The 22,543-nt window shown below is 65.9% G+C and overlaps 2 protein-coding genes across 2 annotated transcripts in view; both read right to left on the reverse strand.

Moving 5' to 3' along the window:
* Window positions 1-796: 796 nt before the first annotated feature.
* LOC309975362 (tyrosine-protein phosphatase non-receptor type 11-like) lies at window positions 797-9,099 on the reverse strand (the record flags this gene model as incomplete). Its single annotated transcript, XM_082860412.1, has 15 exons — window positions 797-851; window positions 1,001-1,098; window positions 1,171-1,319; window positions 1,509-1,576; window positions 1,682-1,836; window positions 2,542-2,673; window positions 2,885-3,040; window positions 3,391-3,470; window positions 3,713-3,809; window positions 3,975-4,088; window positions 4,286-4,405; window positions 4,482-4,668; window positions 5,350-5,547; window positions 6,545-6,720; window positions 9,052-9,099. 15 exons carry the CDS (start codon window positions 9,097-9,099, stop codon window positions 797-799), a joined length of 1,833 nt encoding a protein of 610 aa, XP_082716538.1.
* A 5,146-nt stretch (window positions 9,100-14,245) lies between these two features.
* The window catches only part of AGRN (agrin), a 32,495-nt gene continuing 24,197 nt past the window's right edge, over window positions 14,246-22,543 (reverse strand). The window contains exons 20-36 of the mRNA XM_082833624.1: window positions 22,406-22,533; window positions 22,138-22,252; window positions 21,939-22,058; window positions 21,474-21,821; window positions 21,056-21,248; window positions 20,727-20,942; window positions 20,031-20,260; window positions 19,804-19,938; window positions 19,609-19,705; window positions 19,339-19,503; window positions 19,132-19,243; window positions 18,541-18,657; window positions 18,222-18,414; window positions 18,052-18,139; window positions 16,591-16,815; window positions 16,004-16,107; window positions 14,246-15,651 (exon numbers count right to left, since the gene is read on the reverse strand). Of these exons, the coding sequence (XP_082689750.1) occupies window positions 15,494-15,651; window positions 16,004-16,107; window positions 16,591-16,815; window positions 18,052-18,139; window positions 18,222-18,414; window positions 18,541-18,657; window positions 19,132-19,243; window positions 19,339-19,503; window positions 19,609-19,705; window positions 19,804-19,938; window positions 20,031-20,260; window positions 20,727-20,942; window positions 21,056-21,248; window positions 21,474-21,821; window positions 21,939-22,058; window positions 22,138-22,252; window positions 22,406-22,533 (2,744 nt within the window). The 3' untranslated portion in view covers window positions 14,246-15,493. The remainder of the gene's footprint in view (window positions 15,652-16,003; window positions 16,108-16,590; window positions 16,816-18,051; window positions 18,140-18,221; window positions 18,415-18,540; window positions 18,658-19,131; window positions 19,244-19,338; window positions 19,504-19,608; window positions 19,706-19,803; window positions 19,939-20,030; window positions 20,261-20,726; window positions 20,943-21,055; window positions 21,249-21,473; window positions 21,822-21,938; window positions 22,059-22,137; window positions 22,253-22,405; window positions 22,534-22,543) is intronic.

Here is a 22,543-nt window from a genome sequence, read left to right on the forward strand (position 1 = left end):
CTCCAGGCCCCAACAAAGACGCAGAACTGAGAAGAAGGCATTTTACTGAGGAGACCACAAAGCCACAGGGACATCCATGATGGGAGGGTGCAGCCGTGGACCACAGGCCAGTGACATCACACCATCACAAACCAGCCAGGCACACATGGAGCCTCGCCCTCATCTCCGTGGTCACACGAGCACGTCACATATTCTCTCATTCAACAAACACGTGTCCACTCGTGACAGCAACGTGACGGTCTGGGCTAGGCCTGGACACGGCAGGGACGGAGCCACTGCCTGGCCCACATCCTAGACCACGGCTGTGGGCAGGGCTGAGAAGCAGCTTGGAAGGGGTGGGGAGCATGCAGGATGCAGGGGAGAGGGGCACAAACGCTGGTGACCACGGACTGGCACTCACTTGCTGGTCACTCGTGTCCCACATACAGGCTGACACTCAAACGTGTGGCACACAAAAGGTCACACATCGTCACTGCGCCGTGCAGGTGGTCACTGGTGGCCTCCCACACTGAGACAAACCGCAGCCCTGCAGCCCTGCCTCCCCTCCTCCAGGAGGGGCAGGGACACCGGATCTCCTAACCTTCCCTCACCATTTCTGGACGTGCAGACCTGGTCAGGGAGGGTCTGAGCGGCAGACGCGGGACCCCCGCCCCCCAACCCCGCAACGCTCTGGGCTGGGCGCCGGTCTGCACAATCCTAAACACAGTCCTTTGGAGGAACGCGAGGGCCGGCCTTGCTGGGCTCCCGCCTTCTCGCACGGCTCCAGCCCCAATCGGGGCGCGCGCACTCGGGGCCCTCACGGCCAGAGGCGCAGCAGGTTCTCGTACACGTGGCCGGAGGCCTCCGGGGTGCTGCGGGCGAAGACGGGCTTCGGCTGGGGGCCACCTGCGATCCCGCCCCCTCGCCCCGGGCCCCGCCCCCACGCCCGGGCCACGCCCCCGAGGCCTCCCTGCCGGGACTCCGCCCCACCCCCACCCCCGGTCCCTGACGCCCCACTCACGCCGCCGGCGCCCGGGACGGCGCGGTTCCGGGGCTACAGCCGGGGTCGGCGGGCGAGGCGCCCGCCTTCAGGGAGTCGCGCTCCTCGGGCGACTCGCGCTGAGGGGAGGGGCCGCTGGTCACCATGGTGATGCCCCCGCAGGTTCCGCCCCGGCCCGGCCCTGCCCCCACCTGCTCGCGCAGGCGTAGCTGCTCGCCCCGGATGTACCGCTGCAGCGCCAGGTACACGAACTTGTACTGCGCCTCGGTCTGCACCATCCCCGAGCGCTGCCGCCGCACATGCTGGATCGTCTTGGGGACGTCGATGTCGCAGTCCAGCCCTGGGGACGAGCGAGCTCAGGGCGGGGCGGTGAGGCAGGGAGGAGGTGGGAGGGCCAGATGAAATAGGCGGGGCCGGCAACTGCAGGGGGGCGGGGCTAGATGGAAGGGGAGGGGCCGGTACCGGGGCGGGGCTAGATGGGAGGGGGCGGGGCTCGATTGCGGGGCGGGGCCTGCCTGAGGTGGCTCACCCTGCCTGCGAATGACGTCCACCAGGATGTCAATCACAATGATTGTGCCGGTGCGTCCGATGCCGGCGCTGTGGGGACGGACCAGGAGGCCTGTGGCCAGTTGACGGGACAAAGCCGTGGCCCCTTCCCCGGTGGCACCTGTGCCGCTGGCCCCGCCCCGTCCCTGGTCGCACCTGCAGTGCACTACCATGGGTCCGGCCCCCGGCATGCCGCTCTGGGCCCGGTTCACCTCGTCCAGGAAGCCAAGGACGCCGGTGGGCTCGGCCGGGACTCCGTGGTCCGGCCAGCCGAAGTACTGGCAGTGCGCCACTGTGCGCGGTGACTCCTCCTGGGCAGGGCGGGCTGGTGAGCGCCAGCCGGGGGGTCTGGGCGGGTCCCAGGCGCTCCGCGCAGTGTCGGGGCTGACGCTGCTGTGACCCTCGGTGGGGAGGGGCCCAGGGACTGAACCGGGAGGAGGCAGGCTGTGGCGCGGTGGGGTTTGCCAGAAGGAGTGACCAGCGGGGCCCGGACAGAGCAAGAGGGAGTGGGAGGAAAAGATGGGATTCAGGGCTTGGGGGACCCCCCAGATGGCCCCAGGAGGCTCAGGTGCCTGGGGAAAGGAAGAAAGATGGTCTGGGGGAGAGAGCAGCTTTCTGGGAAGTGAATTCGATTTGGGAAAGGCCAAATGCAGAGGCTGGCAGGACCCCCAGGGTGCTTAGACAAAGGGAACTGGCCAGGAGGGATCTGTGCCTGGGAAAGGAATGGGCACCACCAGCGTACAAAGGAGGCCGAAGGTGCTGAGACGGCCCAGGGAGGGCTGGAGGGAGAGGTGCATGTGGGTGTGAGGCCGCCCTGGAGCCAGGCAACTGTGGCTGAGAACGTGCCCGACTGGAAACACTGCCCAGCAGAGCCCAGTCCAAGACTGTGCCCACTGGATTGAGGGACGTGCAAGCCACCAGGGCCAGCCCAGGGCCTCCTCACCCCAGCGCAGACCTGGGGACTTCCCGACCACTCTGACCCTGGCCCCACAGGTCTCGTTGCCCTCCAGGCTCACCTGGTCTGCCCGCCACACCTGCAGCTCCCTCACACAATAGCCCTGGGCCTGGTGCTCAGCAACGTTGCACACACGCAGGCGGCCATACGCTTGGCTGCCGTGCAGCTCTGGCCAGTATCGGAAACACTTGTTCTGGGAGGGTGGGGGCATGGCATCAGCCATACTGGAAGACCACCAGCACCCTTGCCCCTCTGCCCCGTGGGACACACACGGGGTCTCTTCAGTGCCCTCCCTGCTCCCCCAGCATCCCTAAGACTGAAGAAGCAAGGCTGGGCCAGCACCAGCACCGGTCCAGTGGGGCATGCGGCAGGCAGAGGGGAGGGACACGAGCCTGAGCCCCTACCCGGCCTCGCTCCACCTCTCTGGTGGTCATGACGATGACACGCGTGTTCTCCTGGTGCACCATGGCCCAGAAGGCAGCTGCCGTAGTTGGCAGACAGCCCTGGGTGGCGATGTACACCTTGCCTGGACCGTGGCCTGGCTTCTCCTCTGGGTCACTCTGAAAGGAGGTGGGGTCAACTGCCTGCTGTTTCCAGGAATTAAAGTGCCAGAGGACCAATGCAAGTTGATGCAAATGATATGCAAAGTAGCCCAGTGGCTCACGCGCAGTCCGCCGAGGGTGGGAGGGTCTTAGGACGAATATTTTGTCCAGCAGGCTCTGAGGACCCCTCTGAGGACCCCTTGTGGACTGCCGCACCCTGAATATCCCCCTGAATATCTATTGTCTTGCCAAGGTCCACAGATCACTTCAGAGCTCCAGGCTCATTATTATGGGGGATGGGGTGACTGGTGTTTGATCCACGCGGGGCCACGCGTGCAGCTGGCCACCCACACCTCATGCACACTCACCCTGATGTAGTTGGCGTTGATGTAGTCGGCTCCAGGCGCGCTGTCCTCCACATCACGCAGGATGACACGGGTGGTATCAACTGGGAAGGGAAGATGCCGCTTAGGTCTCCAGGGCAGAGGGGATGCTCGTGGACCCCACCTGCTTCCTGGCCCGCTGACCCGTGGTGAGCAGAGACAAAGGACGAAGGGGCAAGAGGGGGCATCACACCACTGGTGGGGAATGACCCCTGCCTTCACCCTCCAGGACCCCTCTGCCAGATGGGCCCCTGAATGTGGTGAATGGAGCCCTGGCCCCCCATGTGGCCCCAGGCCCCGGCCTCACAGGGGAGGATGTTCTTGTATCGGTTCTTGGGCTTGTTCTCCAGCCGCTGGCCCTCTTTCCGGGGATACAGGAGCCGGCATTCCTGCTGCTGCAGCATCTGGGGGAAGTGGGGCTTTAGCCCGTGGCCCCAACCCTTCCCGGGAGCCCTCAACACCCACCCACACCCCCTGACCCACACCCCTCTGCTGGCCCTTGCCACAGCCCCAGAGGATGGGAGTTGGGGCGGGGGGGGGGCGAGGCGGAGCGGGCAGCAGTCCGGCACCTCGAACTCCTCCCAGAAGCCCTGCTTGGCCTTCTCGCTGGCATCCATGGCCTCGTTGAGCTCCCGCACACGGCTCTCAATGCTTGTGGCGCTGATTCTCGTGGTCTTGAGGGGCTGGCAGGGAGAGGCCCGCGTCCAAGCTTAGCAGGGTCCAGCGGACCCCACAGTGCCCCGGCGCCCACACCCTTGCCCTCGGCCACCCGGCGCCAGCCTGGTGTCCTTTTTCCCGGGTGGGGCTGTGCCAGAATCCCTTGCCCCCCCAGGTGGAGAAGTCCACTCAGAGCCCAAGGTTCAGGTGCCCAGGGGCATACCTGCTGGAGGTGCACTACGGTCCCCGACCTCTCCACCAGAGGGTTCTTCCTGTAGCATTCCACCAGATCTCCCAGGGTGTCAAACCTCTCGCCGCCTCCCACATCGTACTTCCCATCTGGCTGTGGGGACGGCAGTGAGCGGCCGGTGGTGCCCCCTCCCCGGGGTCACCCCCCAACCCCGGCCACTGCCTCCTACCTGGAAGTGTATCATGACATGGGTGACGCGTGCCTGGCGGTCCGCCCTGTCCAGCTGCTGTGTGAGCACTGACAGCACGAAGTCCCCAGGTTTGCTCTGACTCTCCCGAACCAGGAAGCTGCCCGGACGCCCCTTCTGCATCAGCAGCTTCTCGGCCTCCTTGCCAGACAGGTGCCCGTGGTACCACCTGGCCCAGAACGGCACAGGTGAGACCAGGGGCCCCAGCCTGTCCAGGTGAGGGACACAGACCCACATGTAGCCTAAGGCTCTGAGACACAGATACCGAGAGAGGCACAGACCCACCCAAACCTCGGGGGCCCAGGCAGCACCCGCACCCAGGCCAGCCTCCGTCAGCCCTGCCCACCTCTCCGACCCTCCTCCGACCCAGAAAGCAGCAGGAGGCAGGACAGGCGGGCCCTGCAGTGCCCCAGGGTGACCACCAGGTGGCAGCCTCGTCCTCAGCAAGGAGGAGCAGGATGGTCTCCCCAGGCCAGCCGCACCCTGCTTCCACGGCAGATGCAGCTGGCTCAGACCTCCGCAGTGCACATGGGGAAACCGAGGCTGGGGGAACCTGCTCTCCCCAAGTCACCAGCCAGGAAGGCAGGGGGCAGGCTGGCTGCAGCCCTCCCACCCCGCACTCACCCCTGTGGCTGGTGCCTGGGACCTGGAAGAAACGAGGCCAGGACCCCGGGGGAGGGGGTGCAGTACGCTCCCTCAGCTTTGCCACAGTTGTGCCCAAGCCTGACCCTGAGTCCTGGGGGAAGAGGACACCCAGAGGCCATGCCCAGCGGCCCCTGCCCCCTCGGTCACTCGCACGCACACCTGAGCAGACACAGAAGCCTGGCTAGATGCAGACCCAGCTGCTTACCGTTCCGACGTGGGGTCCTGGCAGCTCAGCGGGTGCCAGAGCTCCACGGGGGCCCCGCCACGCTCTCGGAGCAGCGCCCCGCGCTGGCCTGTGTAGTGCTGCACCAGCTCGGCCAGCGTCGCGAACTTCTCCCCTCCGTACAGGTCATAGTAGTCGCCTGCGTTCTGGATCTTGATGTGGGTCACCTCGTTGTGGCGCCTGGAAGGGCCGGTGCGCCAGCCGCCGTTGGGGGTTGCTGGTCCCATCACCACCCTCAGCTTCCCGAACAGTGCCTGGGGTTTTCCTGCCCTGAGATCTCGGCCTCTGCTGTCCCCCTGCCACGAACAGCACGGCCAAGGCCAGGCCCCTCCCCTCTGCAGCTCCCCGTGTCCAGCCAGTGTCCGGGCCCCACCCTGGGTGGCGGGCACCCCACCCCCACTGCCCATGGGGCAGCCAAGATCGGGCTTGTCGACCACAGGCCTGACTCTCCCTTGGCCTGGAGGCCGAGGCTGGGGCAGCCTCTCCGGACAGACTCTGCCTCATTCCAGACCACCTGCCCAGGGGCTCCAGAGGATGGGGGACTGGGGCCCCGAGACTGCTTCCCCAGGTGTCCCAGTGTGGCCTGGGAGGCCCCAGGAGAGAATGTCTGTGTCTCCAAGGTGAGGGAGGTCCATCCTGAGGGCTAACCTCATCCCGCCTGCTGCCCAGGTTTAGTAGAAAACCCGGAAGGATCTGGAGCCCTTTGGGCAGACCCCTCCCCAGACCCCAGACTGACCCGCCTCACCCAGGGTGGATGGACACGGATCCGGCTGTCCACTCTGCTGGTCGTGACTCCTCCTGCCCATCCTCCCCACACATTGGCCCTTTCAGGGCTCCGGCGAGACCCCCAGTGTGCGGCATCCCCAGGAGATGGGGGCACGATCCCAGCCATTGAGGCCCCTCAGAGGGTGGGAGGGAGGCCCTGCCGAAGCCCACCTCACGGAGCTCTCCCTGAAGGCCTCTCTAAGTGGCCCCCTCCTGCCCAGAGGCCACCTGGCCAGGATTGCCAGACTCCCCCCCAAGATCTCGCCCCCAGCAAGGGTCCTCACTGCCCACCCCCTCTGGAAGGACTGGGGAGCCTGATCCCCAGCTGTGCCCCCAGCTGAGGGTGTTCCGACCCCTTGAAGTCTTGCGGGACCTCGGGGCCTGTCCACACCCGGCAGCACCACCCACCCACCTGACGGACAGCGTGAAGCCCCCCGGGCGGCTCTTGCTGGGTCTTGCCAGGAAGCTCCCGTGCCGGCCCTTGGACAGGAGCAGCCGCTCCGCCTCAGCCCCGCCGGTGTTGGGATGAAACCACCTGGAACGAGGACAGCAAGTTGGTGACGAGAGAGCCAGGAACACTGGGCAGTCCTGACCACACCCACAATGCCTGCTGGGGCTGCCCTGCGCTCACCACCGTCCTTGAGCCGTGACCACAGGGTCTGGGGTCCGTGGGGAAGGAGGGGGCGTTGGGGGGGACCGGGGACACAGGTGGGCAGACACTGAACCACAGTGGCAGGTGGGGAGGGCAGACCCCCTCCAGAGCCCCCACAAGGACATCAGCAGGAACCTCAGCTCAAGCCCTCGGCCGTCTCTCCCACCGCCCACCGGGCGCCCCAGCTCAGCCGAAGGCACTCGGGACCCCCCACAGCCACCCAGGGCTCCCTTTCTCCCCTTACAGCCCAGCAGCAGACCCTGGTGGCCCACCCCCCCACCTTCACCGCCCCTCCCGGTCCTGGCCACCACCCTCTCCCGAGGGACCCCAGCATGGCACGCCAGTCACTGGGTCAGCACCCCCGGAACGAGAGCACAGCCCACAGGCCCGTCACCCCCGAGAGCGCCCCCCACCCCGTTGCCGCCTGCCAGTCCCGGCCCCTCACCCCACCAGGCCGTGCGCCTCAGGGCCTCTGCGCCAGCTGTTCTCCGCTCCTGGCTCACATCGAGTGACAGGGGATCCTCTCCCCTCACTCTGCGCCACCGATCCTGCCTTATTTTTCTTCCCAGTGTGGGCGCCTTCTTGACACACGCTGCACATTTACTGGCTGGCAGTCTGTCTCCTTGACTGCAAGCGCCACAAGGGCAGTGTGCACGGCAGGCTTGAGAACAGAGCCTGGGCACTGACAAACACCCTTGAATTCAGAAGTGAGCGACCTATGGATGGGCGGCGGGTGCTGGGCGAGCCCAGAGAGCCACCATCTGTTCTGCTGGGGGTCCAGGCTGAGAGGGACTCAACCCCACCCCCGCCACTGCCACCGCTCTGGGACTGACCTTCACAGCCTCCCGCACGCGATGGGGGGACGGGGCAGGGGGACCTCATCAGGACTGCACATGAGCCCACGGCTGAGATCATGACTGCTGTTAACTTTACCCCGGTGGCTTCTGTCTCCGTGTGTCTCCCCCATTAGGGCAGGAATTTCTGGCGCTGGGATTAAATCATACTCGTGCGGTGGCCCCAGAGCGTCTCAGAGCAGGGTCCCTGCACGATCCCCCAGAGGGACACTGTGACACAGTATCTGGCCTTCCATTGGCAACACTGTGTCTCCCAAAGGTCACTGCAGGAAGGGCTTGGGATCTCTGGTTCAGAGGTGTGTCCCTGGTTCACCGTGCAGGTGACACACGGTGTTGGGGGTAGTCCTGCCCCATCCTGCATCCAGTGGGAAACCAGGGCCCCCAACTCCAGCTCTGCTGCCTTGCGACCCCCCCAGGCCCCGCCCAGTTGTTCGCAGTCATAACCCCGGGCACAAATGGGGTGGGGCTGCTGTGCCCTGGGCAGACCCTGCCCCGCCCCACAGTTGACCCACTGAGATCTTTCTGGAATGGGAATCAGATCACATCTCTTGCGTAAAAGCCGGCCTGCACGCCTCCTCCGGTCCTCCTGCCGCTCCCTTGCCTCTCCTGGGCCCCTTCGTCCCTGCCGTCAGCTCCTTCCTGAACCCTCCAAGGAGCCACTGTGCTCAGTCTACATCGCGCTGTCTGACGCACAGCCCATGGCAGGTGTGGGGTGTGCAGGTGAATGGATTAAAATTCAGCAGAATCATAATCCCAGTTTCTGGGTCACAGTGGCCACGTTTCACTGCTGAAAGCCACGTGTGGCCACTGGAGGCTGTCGACTGCGGGTGGGAAAGAAATATTTCCACCATCACAGAAAGTTGTGGCCTGTGCTGGTCCACACTGCCCATCTTCGCCTGAGTCACCACAGACCTGTTTCCCTGGGCTCTCAGGGTCTCCCCCAGCCTCCCAGGGCCAGTGGTCAGGCCTCCTTCCAGAAGCACGTACTCCACACGGGAGTTCTCCACACTCCCCTGGTTTCCCACCTCAGCCGGCCTGGGTCCTCTCCCTTCTTCTGACCCCGCGGTGCTGGAGCCCCACCACCTGTGCCCTACACGTGTCTCCATGTCCACACACTGTCTACATCTCCAGCCCCACCTGGGCTCTGAGCTTCAAGCTCATAGACACAACTCTTTCCAGTATCTCTGTCTGAAAGGTAACAGCATCTCTATCTTAACGTTTGCAAAATTCGAAACTCCTGAGAGGGCCCCGTTCTATGCAGTCCTCGCTCAGTGAAGGGGGTCACCGCCCGCCCATCACTCAGGTCCCTGCCCTCAACTCCCCAGCACTCTCCCAACGCTGTGCCCTCTTATCCTGACTTCCAAACACCCCAGAACCAACCACTTCTCCCACCGCCCTGGGACCAGTGCCCACCGGCTCTTGCCTGGACGGCAGTATCGACTCCAGGTCTCCAGGCCTCATGCTTCACCCTCAGCAGAGCCATGGCAGACAGAGGGGTTCTCATAAAATGCACATCAGAGGCGTTTAAACCTTGCCAGTGGTCCTGCGTAGCTCTCAGGACGCTCACACACACCTCAAGGACCCCCCACTAGAAAGCCCCTCCCCCTGTTGGCCATCTCTCTGTTCACTGACGTCACTCCGCATCTGGCCGCCTCCAGCCGGCCCTACGGGGCACGGCTCACGCTCCCTCCCTGACCATCCCGCGGCCCCTGCCATCAACGCTGCAGCTGCATCACTGGCCCACCTTCCACGTGTGGCACCTGCAACAGCAGACGGGCACGTACAGGTTTCTGCGTTTACCTGTCTCCCCGTGTCTTCATCACCAGACATGAGCCCCGGGGGAGGACAGGCTCCGTTCTGACCTCCATGGCTCCCCAGGGTCCATGTACTGGTTCAGAGAGGCCCAGAAGCTCAGGTGACCCGCACAGGGCCACCCAGAGCGCCTATCCAGCTCGCCCCGGGGGAAGGAGGGCTACCACCAGCCAGGCGCTTCCTGGGCACTTTCTGGGCCTGGGGTCTCAAGCTCCCTCCCGCGCTGGCTCTAGAGGAGTGGGACCTGGGGGCTATTTGGTCGAGTGGTTCAGCAGATGAAGCTGCCAGGGAAGGCTTCCAGGGGGAGGAGCTGCCACATGATGACCTCCGGGGCCAATCACAGGACAGCAGGCGAGGCCACCAGGAAAAGGGCGAAGGCCTCGTGCCGTCAGAGACGCGGCAGTGTGTGTGGGGGGGACACTGGAACCCAAAGGAAGGCCTCCGACCCCCCCTACCCTGGGGCCACCCACTCTGCTGAACCACATCCTGTGCCCCAGATGCCGCCTCCCCCAGTCCCAGCAGCCTCAGACGCCAGTCCAAGATGGGCGATGCCCAGAGTGTGGGACCAGGGGCAGAGGGTGGAGGCCCAGCATCAAAGCCACAGAGCAAGGTGAAGGGCATATTGTTTGTCCTTTCTGGGACTCTCGCTCATACTCTCCGTCCCTCTCTCCTCCCCGAAAGCTGCCCCGGGTCTATTGGGTGGAAATCTCCAGGGGTGGGGTATCCTGAGAGGCCACAGCAGCTCACACCACAGCAGCTGCAACCCCAGGCCAAGGTAGGCCTCACTCCCCCGACCAGGCCTAGCGGTGGAGCCAGGTGTCCGCAGGCTGGCGCAGCCGGCGGCCCCAGGCTGAGGGGCGGGACGAGGTGGGGAGGCTGCAGTCCCGTCTCCAGTCTCCACACCAGGGTCACTTCTGTGCCAAAGGGCTCCCTGCTCGGTGGCAGGTCGGTGACTCAGCTCTGCCCTGGTCCCATGGTCAGGCAGGCCTGGGAGAGGGGCAGGTGAGGTGAGCAGGGCACGCTGGGCTCCCCATGGGTCTAACAGCCTGGGCCTGCCAAGGCCAAGCTGAGCCCAGTCAGTGCCCCGGAGTCCGAGAACAGCCCAGCCTGAACCCACTGGCCACTGTCTGGTCCAGCTTGCTGTGTGGCCTTGGTGTCCCAGCTGTGGATGGTACAGCTCCAACCCTGGGACCCTGGGAGACCCACGAATGGCCTGTCGACACGCTTACACGCACGGTACAGGGGCTGGACACACCTGCAGGGAAGACATTGTCATGATGGTGGGAGATACACAGACAAGTGGGGAGGGTCCCAGGCTGGGACCCCAGGGCTGGGGACCCCAGAGCACAGTCAGTGTTCTTCTCCATCTCCTTGCCCCCAGCCCCTCCTGGTCCCAGAGGAACCTCAACCAAGGCCTGTCCTGTCTATGCAGAACCGAACTAACCAGAGACACTCTTTCCTCTCCAATCTGGAACAGAGGGGAGCTCGAGGGTGTTCAGCAGCTCCCCATAGGACCCGGCTCCTTCCCGAGCACCAATATCAACACATCAAGCAGCAGCAGTAGGTGGGACTTGCGCCCAGCCCTGCCCACAGCACCGGAGTCCTGGGGCGAGTGGTGCCGATGACGGTGCCCGTTGACCCACAAACCACAGGGCGAAGGGGAGGCGCCACAGGGTGGGGGCAGGTGTAGGGGGATGGGCTTCGCTTGGGACTTGGTTGGGCCTGCCCAGGCCCGATAGGGGCGTGGGCAGGGACCCGGGGGCCAGAGGAGGGACCGTCCAGAGGCCATCACAGGGTGGGGCAGGGAGGGTTGGCGAGGGCAGGCAGAGCCGCACCGGGGCTTTCCCAGGCTGGCCCAGGGTCACATGCACATGACGCGGACATGACCTTTTCTGAGCACCAGAACTTGCCTGGGGGACAAGAAGGAGTGAGGCCAGTGGAGCCCGAGGGTTGGTTCCAGGCAGAGCCCAAAACATCCTCCTGCCTGAGCTCCAGCTGGATGTTAAACCTGGGAATCGCAGGGCTCTGGGGCTGACAGGTTCCTGGAGACCCAACCCACTTCCACTATTCCTGAGCCTAAGAGGGTTCTCGACCCTGCCGGAGGCCACCGTGCCAGGCTCACCACACCCCTTGTAGGGATTCTGGAGCCCTCACCGCTGACGCACTGCCCTGGCCCCGCAGATCAGATCTTGTCCAGCCCCCTTACTGATCTAGGGAGTCACTCGGGGTCTTAGGGCGACCCTCCCTGTGACCTCCAGCCTCACCAAACCCCAGAGGGGCTGTTCCGGATGTGCCAGGAAGTGGCGACAGGCGTCTCACAACTGTGGCTCGCCACAGATGTCCACATCCAGCTGGGGTCTGAGCTCACAGGAGTGTGTGCACACCCGGGGTGGGGGGGCGGTCTGGTGGAAAGGGCAGGAAAGGCAAGTCCCGTCTTCCCTCTTCATGGAGGCCAGAAGCTGGCTTGACTTGAGCCCCGTCCGGGGTCTCACACACACCCCTGCCAGGGAGCTCACCCCTAAACTTGGTCCTTAGGAGGGTCGGGTCGGGGTGGGGGGATGAGCCTGTCAAGGGAGGGCTGATCCTTGCAGGTCAAGGGGCCACAACTAGAGGGGGAGACCAGAGCCTCCAGGATGGCCCCAGTTACAGGACTGGGGAAACGGGGGGCCCCACCAGGTGTAACACATCTCTGGTGGCCCAAAGGGAGCCTGGAACAAAGCAAGGAGTCCAGGGGAGTGAGAGAGGGTCTGTTACTGACCTGACACGTGCTGCCCACTCTAGGCTCCAGCCACTGCCACCCAAGAGCACCATCCATTCCCTAGAGTCAGGGTACCTCTGAACCCCCACCCAGACCCAGCCCCCGATCGGAAAGAGTCCTATCCACCCGCAGGGGTGAGGCTGGGCCTCGCTGGCCCGGGACGCGTGGAAGGGGGCAGGTGTCAGAAGGTCGGGCCTGAGCGCCACCGGTCGGGAGCAGGAGACGTCCCGGGGAGCATCTCGCCCGCACCCCCTGTCCCCGTCCATCGGCCGGAACCGCACGTGGTGGGGTCCCGGCTTCTGGCCACCGGGGAGGCCGGGCTCACCTGCGCGAGGTCATGTCTGCTAGGCTCAGGGTGCTCCGGCCGCACGGAGGAGGCCCCGCCTACCTCGAGGATCCGCCCACCGGAGCTCCGCCCACCTTAGAGGTCCCGCCCCTCCCGAGCTCCCTTAAAAGGAGCCGCGCCCTCAGGTCTCGCTACGGTACTGGGAGGTTGCACCAGTTCCCCAGGGCGCCGGGCTTCAGGACGAGGGGCTCACGCCACATCACGGGCTCGGAGGGCGAAGGCGCCAGGCGGCCCTGGTCCGAGAGGCGCGTTAAGTGATTAATTATGTGTCCTGTTCGTCTGGGTGCTTTCCTTCCAAGAACCTTTCGAGCTCCGCCTCCGTCCTGGGGGAGGAGGGGCTGCACTCCCCGCACCCTGGGTGGAGGGGCTCGGAGCTAGAGAAGCGTGTGGAACAGGTCCCACCGGCCCCGCGTCCCGGAGGGGGACCACAGAGGGGCGGAGGTGGGAGCCCACGTGATAACCAGCTCTTCCCTCTTAGCCGTCCTAGCTTGGGCTGCCGGCTCCCCTTCTCCCCACCTCTGCCACCCGCCTAGTCGCCACACTTCCTAAGTGATGCTGACACCCCCTTGACCTCAGGGCCTTTGCTCCTGCTACAAGTGCCCCCACCAGGCCGGCTTTCCCTAGGGCCCGCTGGCCAATCGCCTGGGCTCCTAACCTGGGGATCCCGTTAGGACTGTCAGGGCCTGCCCAGCGCCACGCCGCCCCCCCACCCGCCCACCTTTCCAGGAGTGGTACAGCACCAGCTTGGAACCTTCTGCTGCTCGCAAGCCCTGATCCCAAATCACCACCACCAGTGCCGAGCGCAGGCTGGAGTGCCCCTCGCCCTCCTTGGCTTTTCCCCTTCCTCACCGTCCTGGCAACCTGGAGGGTCCTGCACCCTCAGCACTGGTTGCCCCGAGAGCCCCTCCTTCTGGAAGCATCAGCTCCCAGAGCACCCTCTCCTGGTCCCCCCACCGTGGGGGTCTCTTCTCCCCTCACTCAGCCGAGCCCACCCTCCCTCACGTGCCCGGCCTCAGCCCAGCTTCCCCTCTGCTTGGTAGCCCACGGCCTCCTGGACTCCACTCAGGCGGCCTCAGCCCCTCAACCCAGCCACTCCAGACGCAGCAGGGGGCCTGCCCAGGTGCCCCTGCTCCTCAGTCAGTGCCTCCTCCTCCCTGTGTCCAGCCCACACCGGCCCACCAGGGTCCCCTTCCCTCAGGCCTCACCTCCACCCCATCCTGGCTCCCCCAGAGGCCCTCCTTGCCCTTAGTACTGCCAGCCCGCTCTCCTCGCAGCCCCTCTTCCCATCCTGTGCTCACAGACACCCGAACGTAGGCTGATACATGTGCAGACGCATACACACATGCACACGTGGCGGGGGCTGCAGCCTGCCCGCAAGGCCCGCCATCCCTAAGGAGGCGACCTGGGGTGCAGGCCTCACGGGCCCACCCGGCCAGCCCCTTGCACAACAGTGTGCGCACTCGCCGCTCAGGGTCTCCTCGCCAAAAGCAGCCCCCACCCCAGCACAGGACCCCCTCCTCCATCCAGAGCCACCTAAGAGAGCCTGAAGCCTGCATGCCACCATGAAGCTCAGCGAGGAGCTCCCGGGACAGGAACTGGCCGGGTGGGCGAGCGCAGGGCCAGGCGGGGTTGAGCGCTGTGGTGTTGGTGTGGACAGACGCAAGCACCTCTTGCAAGTGTTCAGACTTTATTTCACGGTGATTGACACAAACACAAATTGGAGTTAGTAACAGGACTTCTGAGGCTCCTGCAGCCTCTGAGCCTGACAGCCTGGCTGGGCTGGGGGAGGGGCTGGGGGAGGGGCTGCCACCCCCGCCAGGACAGGTGAGGGCGGCTGGGGGGACGGGACCAGATGAGACCTAACATTGCAGTTTAAGGCGTCACTGGCTTTGCAGCCGTCTCTGCCACCCCGCACCTGCCCCTTGGTGTTGCCTAGACGCCCAGCCCGCCCCCGGTCACTCCTGGATAAGGACAACCCCTCCTCACACCACAACTGGACAGCTTTGCTGTGCGGCGTCCTCAGCTGCCCTCGGGCCAGGACAGGAAAGACAACAGCCCTGCCACCCCAGCTGTCAAATAAAATCAGTACATAAAGACTCTGCGGTTGGTGGCCAGGCCTGGACGTGCATCCTCAGGAGGGGATGCTGGCCCCCCCCGGCAGGCAGGCAGTGACGTCCACCACATCACAAGTGGCCCCACGCCCTCTCAGGGCTCCTCGTGGGGCCTTGGGGGGAGGAGGGGGGACACAGCCATGTCCAGGGTGGATGGGCAGGGCCAGCTGCGGGCCAGGGTGCCCTGAACAGGCCTGTGCCCGGCCTCTGCTCTCCAGTGACCTGGGACAAGTGGACTCAGCTGGAGGGAGGGGCACAGCATGGCGTCAACAGTGACATTGTTTCACAGGACTGGCACAGGAGGCCTGGGCTCGGCGGGCCCTGGTGAGGCTGGTCCTGCCCAGCATAGGCAGGGAGGAGGGGCGGCTCAGATGGGAACCCAGAGAGGCCCTGTGGGGCTTGCACAGAGGAAGGGCACCCTAAACCCTACAGTGCCTACCTGCTCTGGGGACACAGGCCTCGCCAGATGGAACATGGGCAATGTATGTATGCGGGGCCTCCGACAGGCTGGGGAACACAGGGGCCAGCACGAGTGGATACTTGGGGAAGGCACAGCCTGAGAGGCCAGGACACGGTGTCCCAAGGCAGAGGGGCACGTCCCAAGGCTGCTGAGTGCGCCAAGCCCTCCATGTGCAGCATTCCTCCCCCAACCCCTTGGAGTCCCTTGGCACCAAGTCTGTCTCTGCAGCGCGCCTGCCTGGACGGGAGGGAGGCCGGGCCAGCAGTCCCTCCGGCTGACACATAGGCAAGGAAATCATATCAAAAAAGCAACAAGTTTACAAAAATAGAAAATAATTACAGCAGGGTGGGTCGTGGCTGCATTGTGGCTCACGGGGCAGGACAGGGCCGAAGGTCCGGCTTGGTGACGGCATCCTCCAGCAGGTTCAGCGGGCGCCGACCCACCACCACGTCCCGCAGGCAGCCCACGAAGCCCGTGCCGTAGGCCTTGGGCAGGGCCTGGCCCACAGGCAGCTTCTCTAGGCCACCTGCAGGAAGACAGAGGAAAGGTCACCGGGCTCAGTGACAGGCAGGCTGGACACTGGCGGGCAGAGGGCCCCACTGCATCTGAATGACCAGGTGAGTTACCTGCAGCCCGCCAGTGCCCGGGGGTGACCAGGGGACCAGCAGACGAGCTCCAGCCTCCTGGCCCCACACCACCCAGGGCACAGCAGGGGCTAAGACAGGAGGGGAGAGGGCCCCACCCCAGCCAGCCCATCTGCTGTCCTGGATAGCACTGACACGGGTGCCACTCTTCGTTGTCAGCTCCAGGGGATGGGACCTGTCCCTCAGAGACGCTTCACTGTCCCTCCCCTGGCTTCCCCCCCACCAATCACTCACCCAACCACAGGGCTCCATCTGTGTCCAGCTGCGTGGCACCCAGTGGGGAGGAACCAGTCACAGGGGCCTCATTGCCCACCTGAAGGGAGCCTTCCCTCTGTTCCCTGGGGGCGTGGTGGGTGGGGTGAGGCCATCAGGTGGCTCCAGGTCCTGGTCCCTCCATCCCTTTCGCCCCAACACCACACCCTGGGGACCGTCACCAAGTGTCACCCCTGGGGGCCAGGATGGAGTGGCACTGACCCCAGGAGAGCACGAGATGGCCAAGGGCAGGGGGACCTCCTGTGGGTCAAGCTTTGCTGGAGGGGACGGCCAAGGCTCAGACCAGAGGGACATGTCCCCAGCCGGCGTCTGGGTAGAGCGGGGAAACCCCTTTCAGATCAGGGGTTCCCTGGCCATCACTGCTTCTCCTGTACCCTCTCATCCCTCCTCCCGCGCTAGCAGTGACCTCAGGTCGGGCCACCAGCCCTCCTCGCCCTCCTCCCCCTAACAAACTCCTACCCTAGCCACGAGTGGCCAGGCATGCCCTGGCCGGGCAAGTCCAGGCAGCACCCGCTGCTATTCTCGGTGGCCCCAGGCTCCCTGCTGACCTGTGTGCCCTGACCCGCAACCAGCGGTTGGTGCTGACTGGTACGGTGGAGCGCAGCACCATGGGCTGGGAGCCCAGGTCGTAAGCCAGTTGCAGGCGCCCGTCCACGATGGCCAGTGCGATGTAGTCGGCCCGCTCTGTGGCTTTGCCACTCCACAGCACCAACCCCTGCGTGGCCTCGGTGCGCAGGCTCAGCTCAAAGTAGTTGCTCTGTAGCGCCTTCTCGCTGGTGGGCAGAGGGCTGGTCAGGACCTCTTGGGAGGGTGGTGGGGACGGGGTAGGGGTGGTAGGAAGGTGAGGGGCATGACTACAGAGGCCCTGAGGGCTAGTGGTGCCACCGGGGCAGCTGGATGGGCAGCTGGTGGACACCACCAGTGGGACAGATGGGCCGAGAGATGGATGTGGGAGGTAGGGCCAGACGGGCAATCAGAGGAGTGCGGTGGACAGACACAGGGACAGCTCGGCAGAGAGATGCTCAGAGAGATGGGAAGGCAACAGGCAGACGGCAGGGGCCAGGGGCCGCTGCTCACCTGGGAAGGGCCCTGGAATCCGGAGTTTCAGGGCTTGGATGCAGGAAGAGAGGGAGGCGGGTGAGCAGGGGCACAGACAGGCTGTAGTGTGGGGTGGGGCGGGACCCAGCAGCAGCCCCTCCCCACACCCCGTCTCCGCCAGTGGAAGGCAGGCGGAGCAAAGCATCCACGGAAGACACACAGGACCCTGGGGTGTCGGCTCCGCCCACCACGGAGCCCTGGCCATGACACAGGCAACACACATGGGCAGACGCAGAGCTGGCAGGCACGGCCCAGGCCAGGTGCAGAGGAGACAGCTGGGGCGCGGGCGACACGGAACGAAGACCGAGGGCCCCTGGTCGGGAGAGACCCCCGGATGGCCCCCCATACACGTGGGTGTGCGCACACATGGGAGCACATGGACTCGTGTGCACACTGAGACACACGTGCTCGTGTATGCACACAGACACGTGGGCACGAATGTGCACGTTTGCAAGTGTGCGCACGCGCGCACGCTGCGCCGGTGCCACGCGGCAAGGGGAGTAGTTGCAGAGGGCATTCCACGCATCCGGGAAGGGGCGGCTCCCCACTTTCAAGCGGGGAAACGGAGCCCCGGCAGCACCAACAGCTCCCCCGAAGCCCCGTCCTCCTCCACTGGGGATGGAAAGTTCTGCCCTCGGCCACCCTTGGGATGTGCTGCCCGGTGGGTGGGGAGCAGAGGATGGTAACAGTGAGGGTGGAGGCGGAGCTACTTACGCTGGGATCTCATTGGTCAGTTCGCTTGGAATCAAAGAGACAGAGACAGTGAGAAGGAAGGAGGGTGAAGGAGGGGCGGAGGTGGGCACAGAGCCGGGGGCTGGAGTGGAGGGTCCCGCAGCTAGCCCTGTGCAGCTGCGCAGACAGGACCAGAGAGCGGAGGGCGGAGGGGCGCCTGGCTCCGGAGGGCACACTACCTCTCCGCCACGGCGTTGAGGTACTCGATGTAGGTCCGTCCGTCAAAGGCCAGTGTGTCCAAGTCCCCGGCCGACTTCTCAATCAGGCCTGAGAGACAGCGGGGTGAGTGCGGTCTCAGGCAGGCTCCCCCCGCCCCGTCCAGCCTTGGCCCTGTGCCAGAAGCGCTCACCCTTCTCGCAGTGCAGCCCTGAGAAGCCCCCAGGACACAGGCACTCGTAGGAGGCCTCCCGAGGGAGACAGGAGGCCCCGTTGAGGCAAGGGTGACCCCCGGCCTGGGTACAAGGGTGGTCTGCAAAGGACGAGACACCCACCGCCCGCACCACGTGCTCCCGGGTCAGCAGCTGGCGGCCGTTCAGGGAGACCTGGGGACGGGAGCGAGAGCCTCTGTCCAGCCTGCCCGGGCGGCCCCCATCCCAGGAGGACAGAAGCCCCTCTGGGGTGGGCCCTTCCTCGAGACTGTGCCAGGGCGCCGCCCCCGCCCCACGCACCAGCTGGATAGCACCATCCAGGCCAGAGGACACGGCGGCTGCCCGGGCCAGCTTGCTGAAGTCAGGGGCCCCCCCAACGTAGAGCGGCTCCTTCAGGTTGAGGACGGTGTGCGGCACCTGGGGGGAGGTGCAGCGGGCTGAGGGGTGTGGAGCCCACCCACCGGGCAGGAACAGCTCGAGCCCCAGACCAGGGCCCGCCCGCGGTGATGACCCACCCCGCGCCCTCCAGCCTGCTGGAAGCAGCGTTCATCACAGACACGGCCACACGGGCTTAGTGGGGGCGGAGCTACGCTAGGGGCGGAGGCGGCAGAAGAGGAAGGAGGCAGGATGAGAGGAGACGGTACCTTGCGGGATTTCTGGCATCCGAAGAGCGGAGAGCGGAGAGCGGAGAGCGGAGAGCGAGCGGGGTGGGGTTGCAGAGCGAGGGCCAGGGAGCAGTGAGAGCAGAGAGGAGACACAGACAGAGGCCCAGGGCAGAGGAGAGAAAACAGTCCAGTGAGCTCGGGCTATGGGGCGGGGCCGCGCGCCTCCCGGGAGGGGGAGGGCGGCGGCGAGCGGGGGGGCAGCCCTGGAGACACTCGCTCAGCTCACCGGGGACTCCCCCAGCACACGGGGCCCATCGTTGACCCGCATGGCTCCTTTGCGTCCGTTTCGCTCCAGAGAGACCCTGGTCCAGGCGCCCAGGGCCACTGGCTCCTTGCCCCTGGAGGGGGGGTGGGGCGCCGTGAGCGCACTGGGGCTCTGCCGGCCTGCCCGGCAGGGGCCTGAGGCCAGCCCCCTGCACCCCGCGCGGCCCACCTGATGACCGCTGCCCCCTTGCCCAAGTCGTAGCGGAACTCCAGGACACGGTCGTGAAGTGCCAGCGACACGAAGTCGCCCTTGCCGTCTGTCTTCTGTCCGTTGTAGAGGAGCAGGCCGCTGGGACCCCGGGCCAGGAACACCACCTCCAGCGCCATCTTCTCCCTGGGGTCACATGAGGGCAGGCAGGGGTGTCTCGATGTCCCCTCACCCCATGGCTGGATGGGGTTGGGGGCCGCTTCCCCTCATCGACCCCTCTGCCCAACTGACCCCAGGTCCCGCTCAAAGGTGTGCAGGCCTTTCAGCTCCAGGTAGGAGAAGCTGCTGAAGTCGGCCAGGAAAGGCTGGCTATTCTCGCGCTCTGAGACTGCGAGGACAGGAGACGATCACACAGGGTGCCGGGCCCTGACCCCAGAGCCCCAGAGCCCCCACCGCCCTCCCTGCCCTGAGCACCGCTGTCCCCACCTGTCTGGCAGAGGCTGCCCTCCCGGCCCCGAGGGCACTCGCACTTGGCCTCGCCCTGGGGCAGCACGCGGCAGGGGGCTGCCCCATGGCAGGGGTTCGGCTGACAAGGGTCCTTCTCGTCAGCACAGGTCGGGCCTGGAGGGAGGCAGGTTGGGGTCCCGGGAGGCCTGAGTCCCAAGCACAGACAGACAAGTCCCCCCAGCACCCGGCCCAGGGCCCGCCCTCACCAAAACGGCCGGGTAGGCACCGACAGTGGAACATGCCGGCCTCCAGGGCCTGGCACGGGGCCCCGCCGAGGCAGGGGTTAGGCACACAGGGGTGGTCCCCGCACTCGCCCACTCCAGAGCTTCGGGTCGCAGACCCCTGCCAGTCACTCAGCTCCAGCTGCTGGTTGTTGACGTCCAGCAAGCGGATGCAGCCCCTAAGCCCGACACCGACAGAGGTCCGCTCGAGCACCCTGCCACCGAGATGAGAGGGTCAGGGGCCACAGGCCAGAGACCAGAGCTGTCTGTCCTCTCTCACAACCAGCTGTGCCACTGGCGTCCCTCAGTCAGCCGGGGTCGTGAGTCAGGGCTGCTACCTGTCCCCGACCCCTCTTTTGGTCCTCACAAGATGGACAGTCAACCCACAGAATCAGGAGGCGGGTTGGGCTGAGTCAAGGGTCGGGACTGAGGGTCAGGGCCAGCCCAGCCCCTCCCTGGTGATGACACGGCAGCTTGGTCCTCAGCATCAGGACAGAATCAGGATCACAGTCAAGGGCTGGGGCTGAGGCCAGCGTCACAGCCGTGGTCCACACCCACACTTCCAACCCCTTTGCTATCCACAGGGAGCTTGGACCTCCTGGATGCCACCCCAAGAGTCAGGGATCAGGGCCAAGGTCGGGGGTCTGCGGTCGGGGCCACACCACCCTCCTCCATGCTCACACGGAAGCCTGGTCCTCCGGGACGCCACCCACAAAAAGGTCCATGTCCAGGTTGAGACCGTCAGTGCCACTGGGGCTCTGGCCCAGGACAGGGGTCTCACCGTCCACCGAGAGAGTGCCCTGGCGCCAGTGCCGAGACAGCTCCAGGTGATGCCACCGGCCGGGCTGCACGGGCACTGAGCTGGTCAGCACCGCGGGCCCCGAACCTGTGTCGAACCTGGGGGGCGGGAACAGGCGCTTGGGACAGCCAAACGGAGCCAGGACCACGGGCTGGCCCTGCCCTCCATCCCCCACCCTCATCCCTGACCCCCCCAACCGCCCGCCACCCACCTGAGCTGCACGCGGCCCCCCAGCAGCGCCAGTGCCAGGAAGTCCTTGCCCCGGGCATTGCCGTTATACAGCAGCAGACCCTGGGGCTCCAGCGCCCGGAATTCAAGCGCCAGACGCAGGGTGTGGTAGGCACGGAGGGTGGGGAAGGCCAGGAAGGAGTGGCCCCCGAAGGCCGGCACGGAGGGGCGTGGTGCTGCAGGAGACGGAGGGGCAGTGGAGGGCACAGAGGACCCGGCTGCCCGGGCTCTGACTGCCGGCCCGAAACCCCCAACCCTGTCCCCAGCGCTGGGCCAGGGAGTCCAACCGGCCGCTCACCCCAGCCTGGCCCCCCTGCCCGGCCCCCCACTCCCGGCGGCCCGGACCTCCCCAACCTGGCCCCCTCTGCCTCCCTGCCCCTCCCCCGCGTGGATGACCTTACCCTGCTCGCAGACAGCGCCCCCCCTGCCCGCTGTGCAGCGGCAGGTGAAGTCTCCACCTGAGCCCTGGTCCTGGCAGGTCCCCCCGTGGAGGCAGGGCTGGGAGTCACAGGGCCTTGGGGGCTGCAGGATGCCTGGGGGCGAGGGCCGGTGTGCAGGCATACGGCTAGGGGCAGGGGTGGGGGGTTGGCGCGCGGTGAAGGGCACTGTGATCCTGCTGACGGGCCGGCTTGTGTGACTGGGATAGAGGGCCCGAGGGGTCACAGCTGAAGGTGGCAGGCGGGCCACAGTGGTGGCTCTGGCCGTGGCTGCAGCAGGGGTGGCTCCCGTGAAGAACGCAGGAAACCAGTCTGGGGGTAGGGGAAGCTGTCAGGATCCGCAAGGAGCAGGGATCCCAAGCGCAGTGCGCGGCGTGGGGGACGGAGGGTGGGGACAAGCTGTGGCTGGCGGCCGGACCAGGCTCTCACCGAAGTCCATGAACCGCACGTGTTCCTGCAGAGGCCGCCTCACGCCCAGTGACCGGCGCCTGGATGCCTGGATCTGCCGGACCAGGGCCTGGCACACATCGGGTGCCCTGAAGGCTGTGGCTGGTGGAGGAGGGACCCTGAGCATGGTGGAGGCCAGGGCAGCCCCCCACTTCCCGGAGGGCCTGGGGTGGGGGCTCACTGGGGTCGAAGTGCACATCCACGATGGCTCGGACGGAGTCGCCGGGCCCCAAGTCCCGCAGGCGGACACTTCGAAAGTCCTTCTTAAGGTCCGAGTTCCGGAAGAGATCATCCAGCTGCGGGTGGAGAGTGAGTTAGGGCTCCGGGAAGCTGCCCAGGCTGGACTGTTGGGCCCTCCTCCCGCCCCCACAGCGCTTCTCTGGGTCTGTCCTGGGAAAAAGGCCAGTGGCTGGGTAGGGCTGCCACCCTGGCCACGGCCCCACACTTACCGCGCTCTCGATGCTCCTGGCCGTCTCCCCAAACAGCTCGGACTTGGGGTCGGCCATCTCCGGCGTGTAGAACAGCTCCTGCCCCTCGACCCCCTCGAGCTCCAGCACACCCTGGAACACCTTGGTGGCTGCGGGGGA

The sequence above is a fragment of the Leucopleurus acutus genome (assembly GCF_964270905.1).
Source record: "Leucopleurus acutus genome assembly, chromosome: 2".
Lineage (NCBI taxonomy): Eukaryota > Metazoa > Chordata > Mammalia > Artiodactyla > Delphinidae > Leucopleurus > Leucopleurus acutus.